Here is an 8,280-nt window from a genome sequence, read left to right on the forward strand (position 1 = left end):
CTAGGTAGTGTAATTACGACCCACCACCTTCATGAGTTCTTTATTCTTTGGTCCGAGGTTCAAAAGATCCAGCTTGACCCAGGGGCTCAGGATATCATCACCTGGAAATTCACTGCAGACCATCGCTAGTCAGTGAAATCAGCATATTTGGCGCAGTTTTTAGGCTCAGTTCGCACTAACTTAGACCTCATCATTTGGAAGAATTGGGCGCCCCCAAAGTGCAAGTTTTTCAGCTGGCTAGCCATTCAAAATCGCATTTGGACTGCCGACCGTTTAGCTACCAGAAATTGGCCCCATTCCCTGACTTGTGTTCTTTGTCAAGGTGTTCTGGAATCAGGTATGCATCTATTTGTGGAATGCCGGTTCACTAAACGGATTTGGGAGGAGATTGCTGTTTGGGTTGCCATTGAGGATTTGAAGCCGTCTAACTGGGAGCTTTCTCACACGCTGATGCATTGGTGGGAGAAGTTGGCTATGATATCGGGGTGTAGCAGAAAGGGGCTCAGATCATTGCTGATCCTTGTTAATTGGATAATATTGCGGGAAAGAAATGGGAGGACTTTTGATCGCAGGTATTCGACCAGTCAGCAGATCATAACTCTGATTAAATGCGACGCGGCAGCCTGGATTGCAGCCGGGGCTAGGCAATTAGCTACCCTCTTATCCTCGTCAACTTAGCTAGGTTGCTTGTTGTGTGTCTTTTTTAGTTGCTAAGGGATGCTTAGAGAGTATCTGTTGTGCTTGACATCGCTTGTGTATTGACTGTTTTGCCTTAGGGTATTTCTCTTCTTATCAATATATAAGGCAGAACTCCTGCCTGCTTGTTTCAAAAAAAATATGTGTCTACCTAAGTCTATCCATAAAATATGGATCTATTTGAGTCTATGGAATGTATGTCTGATACTCTGATATGATGGTAATCTTGCGAACGTTTTTTTTTCCCCCAACTGTAATGACAAATATTTAACCCCTATTCGGTGGTCCCTTTTGGTTATTGTGGTAGCAGCCCAACACACTACCTGACTGGTCCGATACGACGCCAAGCGCACCTATCGTATCCTTGGGGGCCTGGGCCGAAAAAAAGGCGGCGCTTTCCTCCCTTCCCAGCGTACCGATAGGGCCGCGTCCCGCCCACCCTTGCTGGGCCGTTATGGCCGCTCGACATGGCCAAGCCCACGGTTGCATGCGGCATGCCATGCCGACCCGGTTGACACACGGTTCTTACCCACGGACACGGGACGGAACACCCCGGCGGCCAAAGCTACTAGTACTAGCTACCACGCCGGGTCGGTCATCCAATGGCGACCACACACCCACGCCGGTTGACGCGCGCTCCCTGACCGATCGACTTTGACGTCTGCTCTCCCGGCCCGGCCCGATCGCCGGCTGGCCTCCGTCACTCCGTTCACCGGTCGTCCACCAGCACGTACGCTACCACTGCGCACGGTACTGCGACCTCCACAGCTCCACTTCGAAAGGAGGGGCCCCACCCACCACCCTACATATATAGCTCACCAAGTTAGAGCGACCCACTTATATAGATACACATACACATACACAGACAGATTTTTCAGCTGGCCCCGCCCTTTTCAGTTTCGGCCTTTTACACATATGCATGCATGCATGTGAGCATGTATATATACGCGCTAGACGATTTAGCTAGCTGGCGTGAGGGGACTGGTGGTCTCTGGTACTCATACACATGCACTGATGCACCCATATGTCAAACGAGCTGACTGTCCGTTCGTGTATATGCTTTTTTGACGAAGTCTATTTCTCTGGCTTGTGTTCTAATAAGTAAAAAAAAAGCGGTTAAAGTTGCACAGATATGCGTCGGTGACGACCGGCGACTTGAATATTTGGCGCCTCATCATGATGAAAATTGGAAAAAAAAAACCACGCTCGAATAATATGTTGGATTTTCAACCAGCGCTTGTTCGATCGGGGTGATTGATGAAGTATCGCTGATGTGAATTTATTTAACTCCTTCAGCATGCCCAATGCGACTTTAATTAGTCAATGTTTGGAACCTAGCTCTAACAATTATTTCATTAGTTGGCTAAACCCAGCTAATAATTTGTTAGCTAGCTAACTATTAGCTCTAGGGGGTTTCAAACAAGGCATTAGGACGTGTTTAAATGCACTAGATCTAATAATTAGTTGCTAAAATTAACTAGAGATATCCAAACAGAGCAACTAATAGTTCAACGATTAGCTACGCTTAGATGGAGACATCCAAACACCCCTAGCTAATATATAGTCTAGCTAGTTTACTACATAATTATCTATATAATTATATTTATAGATTTTTAAATATATTTTGGGACGAAGAAACAGATTATATTTTTGGGACGAATGGCACGGAACAATCCGGCTATATATATATATATATATATATATATATATATATATATATATATATATATATATATATATATATATATATATATATATATATATATATATATAGTTATATTTATAGATTTTGTAATATATTCATCTAAGTGACAAGCCATGATAGGCCGCTATAGATGTGCGGTAAATTTCGATTACTATTTAGTTTGGGCCCTATTTTCTCCAAATCAAGCCAGTTTTTCAAATTTATGGGCACAATTATGAGGCACTCTCTTGAAGTTGCTCTAACACAAATTAAAGCACGGCATATATCTAGTCGCGTTTTAAAAAAACGAATTGTATCCCAATAGCAATATAGTAGTAGGTTGTTGGTAAGCAGTAGGCACACGTATTCTCGCAGCTGGGCAGATAGCCGCCATCGTCTCGTCACATTCCCAAAAACCTGCTAGTACTTCCCCCGGCCCCTTGTGGAAAGCTCGATCAGTACCACGCATGGCACAGTCGTATAGAGAGCACCAACTAACCCCAACATGATGGCCCCGGCCGGGCCGCCTGTCGTGCTCTAGGCATCACATACCGATGCCCAGATCATCGCCGATGCCCTTGCTCACCTCGTGTGCGTGTGCGTCGACACTGGCCGCGTACGTGGTACCTGAGCCCTTCACGCACCAAAAGGGCATCATGCATGCATATAAGGAGAGCAACACCAACGGCGCACCAACCTCGCCATTTCCCTCTCCGACGACCCCCGCACCCCGTTTTCTTCTTCGTTCGTCCCGGCCGTGACATGCACGCCTTGACATAGACGGCCTCGCTCGTTCCCTTCTTCCTTCTTCTCCACACCACCAAACCCGGCACATCACATACACCAGGCCAAGAGATATAAAGCAGCCGCGCGCGCACACTAGCTTGTTGCGCTTGCCGGCCCCGAGAGGCATATATATCGTGAGGAGCAAACTGATCTATATATGGTGGTGAGGCGGGCTTGCGCGATAATGGAGGGTGCTTTCAGCGTGCCGTACTACGAGTGGCTCAAGCCACGGTCGTCGCCGTCGACGTCCTGCTGGACGACGATGACGCTCTCAACGCCATCATCGATGGACCGATTATTAGCCGCCGTTGCTGGCGGCCACGACGACGACGAGGAGCGCGACGCCACGATGTGCTTGCCGCTTCTTGGTAGGCTCGAAGGGAGGGCAAGGACTCCCGAGTACCATAGTCCTGTCAAAGAAGAGCTGAGCAATAATAATACCACCACCACCACCACCGGCGCGCGGGGAGAGGAGAGTCGTACCGGCGCCGGTGTTCACCTGACCATCGGCTTGCCGGCGACTGGTGGTGGTGCTGGTGGGGGCTACAGCATGAGCTCTGAAGAGGCGCCCATGGACGATGAAGATGACGAGCAGGATGAGGATTATTTCGAGCTGGAGGAAGAGGACCAGAAGGCAAGCGAACATGACAACAAGTGCAAGATGGAAGCAGCTGGTGAAGCAGAGCAACGTCGGCCCGGGGGAGAGGAGGAGGGTATCAAGAGCTTCGTCGGCAGCCGCGGCCGGCGGTACTGGATCCCGACTCCGGCGCAGATCCTCGTCGGCCCGGTGCAGTTCATGTGCCATGTCTGCAGCAAGACATTCAACAGATACAACAACATGCAGGTGACTTGTTAATTATTAGCTTTTAATTGCTCTATACCTCTCTTTATCTCATCTTCGACGTCGTCAATTAATCAGACTATAGTTATTTTCGGTTTAGTTTCCAATCGTGTTGAATGCTTTTTTCCCCTCTCTCGCTGAGAGAGAGAGAGAGATCAAAATTAAAACGCATTTAGAATCTAAGATTCTAAATTACCCTGTCCCCAGCAGCTGCGCCTCTAATAATTGAAGCATGAGGATCATCCATATTCCAAAGAAATTTGTACGAGAGCTTCCTTTTCTAATGGGGAAAGTAGCTAGCTATATATTGCCTCGCCTTGCAGCGCGCGGGGTCTGGAAGATGCATCTCCTAGCACTAGCAGGCATCTCCTAGCTAGCTACTTGCATGCTCAAGTTTAGTTGCTGAATGACGACCTAGCAAGTGTTTCATGTGTACCCGGCCGCAAGGAATCAAACGAAAAAGCTAGAGAGAGAGGGAATTAACTGATTGAACCCCACTACATACAGCTAGTACCTAGCTCTCTGCCGACATATCCTAGTTCATTCACACACATTTTCCCTTCACTGTCTCCAACATGATGACAGGGACAAACACGTACGTTCTAGTGCTGCAAGAGGAACATATATATTCGTCGTTTACTTAACTTCATTATTCATGTATCTACTACTGTAATACATACGACATCATCTCAAGTTCTCAACGCCGACGACGCATGACGACGATATATATGCATGCATATATGCATGTTGTGTGCAGATGCACATGTGGGGCCACGGGCGCGAGTACCGCAAGGGCCCGGAGTCGCTCAGGGGCACGCAGGCGGCGACGCTGGCGCTGCTCAAGCTGCCGTGCTACTGCTGCGCGCCGGGGTGCCGCAACGGCGTGGCGCACCCGCGCGCGCGCCCGCTCAAGGACTTCCGCACGCTGCAGACGCACTACAGGCGCAAGCACGGCGACAAGCGCTTCGCCTGCCGCCGCTGCGCCAAGCCCTTCGCCGTCAAGGGCGACTGGCGCACGCACGAGAAGAACTGCGGCAAGCGCTGGTTCTGCGCCTGCGGCTCCGACTTCAAGCACAAGCGCTCCCTCAACGACCACGTCCGCTCCTTTGGAGGCGGACACTGCTCCGTCACGCCCGACCACCACCAGCAGCAGCAGGCGCCTGTGCCCGTGCCGCTGATCAACAAGCAGCCCTTGGACCGAATGATCATACGCTTCGATCAGGGAGCGCCATGGACGTCCCATGCATGACACACTGCAGGTTAACTGACAGCCACGCATATACATATATAGACACAGCAATAAGAGGCTCGACATCGATCCAGGTTGCTTTGGACTTGGAGGCTGTGAAGTAGATGAATTTTCTCCCGAGTTAGCTAGGGTTGTTTGGATTGGAGGGGATATATAATTAGTTCAATTCCCTTCAATCCTTATGGAGAAATGGTTTATCCAGAGACAAGCTACAGCGCAGGGAGCTTCAAACAGGGAGAAAATTTCTCAGCTTCACATCCGGATTTTTAGGCAACCATGTATCATTATACTATATGCATGCATGCATGGCATAACTTTATGAAATTTAGTTCACATGTTAATAAAATCATTCCTTGGTGTTACTCATTCCCAGAATTATCCTGTTCTTAATTATTTTCACATGAATTTCCTCAGTTTCTCATGCTACCGAATACCGATCATCAGTTTCTCATGCATCAGTTACCACATGGCCAATAAAAATATCTCTGTGCCACGAAATCACACGTTAGTATCCAGTTGAAAATAAAGGAAACTATCTCTGTACATGTGGTAAATTTTCTGACATGGCTAATATGAAAGATTTATTTAAATATTTAAACCAAGTAGACCCTATACCTAAATATGTATTACTACTACCACTACCATTACAAAAAATTGAGTCAATTTCTATGAAAAAAGACAACATTATTCAAGAGTTTAATTTTGCAATTCAAACAAAATGGTTCAATATATATTTAAAAATAAAAAACAACAAATAATCCAAACTGACATGAAATAGTACAGGAGAAAGAACGACATATTCCTCTACTCTACAAAAAACACACTCAATGGAATGAGAAACGTTATATGTTTATTAAGGCTCTGTGTGCTAGAGCTCTACCTCTAGTGTGTGCACTAAATGGACGGGTAATTTTTATCTCTCTTCTCAAAACAAACTAGGAGTTAATGAAACCACTATTAGCTTCGCTGGTTTAAGTTGGTTTCTAGAAATGTTATAGCAAGGAGCCAGATTTGTCGGCCATCAAACGAGACCACCTATATGTTGCTCCCTCCACAATGGTAGATGGGGATGTGTTGGTGTGAAGGTGTGTGTATGTGGGGTGTGGGGGAGGGGTGCGGTGGGTAGGGCCATAGTGGGAGGTCTTTGATGGTAGGGAATGTCATGAAGCATAGTAGTATTGATTATGGAGACAATCTCAAACCTTAAATGTTGATGGCTAATGACCAACATCGATACAACAAAATGTAACATGCATGACACATGACATTTACAAGGGCAATGATTAGTATGGGAGATACAAACACTACTATATCGAGGTTGCGTGCCCATAGTTGGAGGTCACAACATCAACCAAAATGATAGAGAAATGGAGTAAGACATGCTAATGTTAGAACTACAACCTCTTATTACAATGACAAAAATGTCAATATGTAACTGTCGGCGTTTCGAGACAGGGGGGTCCCTAAGCCGACGAGTGAGTGTGCTGCGTGCCCCAGCCCAGATGGGTCGAGCGCGTGGGCGAGCGCGAAGGGGGGAGAGGCGAGGTGGCCGGAGTCGAGCGTGAGAGAGGTGGAAGTCCCGCGGCCTTCGTGTTCGTCCCGCGCCCAGGTCAGGTGCGCTTGCAGTAGGGGGGTTACAAGCGTCCACGCGGGTGAGGGAAGCGAGCGGCCCCAAGAGAGCGCCTGTCCCGTCCCTGGTCCCGCGCGGCCAACCTTCTCTAAGAAGGCCCTGGTCCTTCCTTTTATAGTCGTAAGGAGAGGATCCAGGTGTACAATGGGGGGTGTAGCAGAGTGCTACGTGTCTAGCGGAGAGAGAGCTAGCGCCCTAGGTACATGCCAATGTGGCAGCCGGAGAGGTCTTGGCACCTTGCTGGCATGATGTCGTGGCTGTCGGAGGTGCGACGGAGCCTGGCGGAGGGACAGCCGTTGGAGCGGTCGAATCCTTGCTGACGTCGCCCTGCTTCCGTAAGAGAGCTGGGGGCCGCCGTCGTCACAGAGCTTGTGGAGCGCCATCATTGCCCATCCGGCGGAGCTGGCCGGATGGGACGCCGGTCTTGTTCTCCGTGACCCGAGTCGATTCGGGGTAGGATGATGATGGCGCTTCCTGTTGACGTGGCGGGTCTGTGCCCTAGGCAGGGTGACGTGGGGGCTCCTCCGAAGCCGAGGTTGAGACTGTCCTCTGTTGCTGAGGCCGAGCCCGAGCCATGGGGTCGGGCGAGGCGGAAGTCGTTCGGCCGAGGGCAGGGCGGAGTCCGAGCCCGGGGGTCGGGCGAGGCGGAGTTTCGTCGTCTTCCGGGTCTTAGCCCGAGTCCGAGCCCTGGGGTCGGGCGGAGCGGAGTTCGCCGTCTTCCGGGTCTTAGCCCGAGTCCGAGCCCTGGGGTCGGGCGGAGCGGAGTTCGCCGTCTTCCGGGTCTTAGCCCGAGTCCGAGCCCTGGGGTCGGGCGGAGCGGAGTTCGCCGTGGCGCCTTTGGCAAGGCCTGACTGCCTGTCAGACTCACTCTGTCGAGTGGCACCGCAGTCGGAGTGGCGCAGGCGGCGCTGTCCTTCTGTCAGACCGGTCAGAGGAGCGGTGGAGTGACGGCGGTCACTTCGGCTCTGCCGGGGGGGCGCGTGTCAGGATAAAGGTGTCAGGCCACCTTTGCGTTAAATGCTCCTGCAACTTGGTCAGTCGGTGTGGCGATTTAGTCAGGGTTGCTTCTGAGCGAAGCCAAGGCCTCGGGCAAGCCGGTGATGTGTCCGCTGTAAAAAGGGGGGCCTCGGGCGAGACGGAAGTCTCTCGAGGTCGGCTGCCCTTGGCCGAGGCTAGGCTCGGGTGAAGCGTGATCGAGTCACTCGTGTGGACCGATCCCTGACTTAATCGTACCCATCAGGCCTTTGCAGCTTTATGCTGATGGGGGTTACCAGCTGAGAATTAGGCGTCTTGAGGGTACCCCTAATTATGGTCCCCGACAGTAGCCCCCGAGCCTCGAAGGGAGTATTAGCACTCGCTTGGAGGCTTTCGTCGCACTTTTTTGCAAGGGGACC

General features: G+C 50.3%; 1 protein-coding gene across 1 annotated transcript; it reads left to right on the forward strand.

The window, feature by feature from the left end:
• The first annotated feature begins 2,914 nt into the window (after nt 1-2,914).
• On the forward strand, nt 2,915-5,631 carry LOC103630405 (protein TRANSPARENT TESTA 1). The gene is made up of 2 exons (XM_008651459.4): nt 2,915-4,010; nt 4,765-5,631. The coding sequence occupies exons 1-2, from the start codon at nt 3,324-3,326 to the stop codon at nt 5,254-5,256; spliced, it is 1,179 nt and encodes a 392-aa protein (XP_008649681.1). The 5' UTR covers nt 2,915-3,323; the 3' UTR covers nt 5,257-5,631.
• The last annotated feature ends 2,649 nt before the right edge of the window (nt 5,632-8,280 follow it).

Source organism: Zea mays, chromosome 6 (assembly GCF_902167145.1).
Source record: "Zea mays cultivar B73 chromosome 6, Zm-B73-REFERENCE-NAM-5.0, whole genome shotgun sequence".
NCBI classification, from domain to species: domain Eukaryota; kingdom Viridiplantae; phylum Streptophyta; class Magnoliopsida; order Poales; family Poaceae; genus Zea; species Zea mays.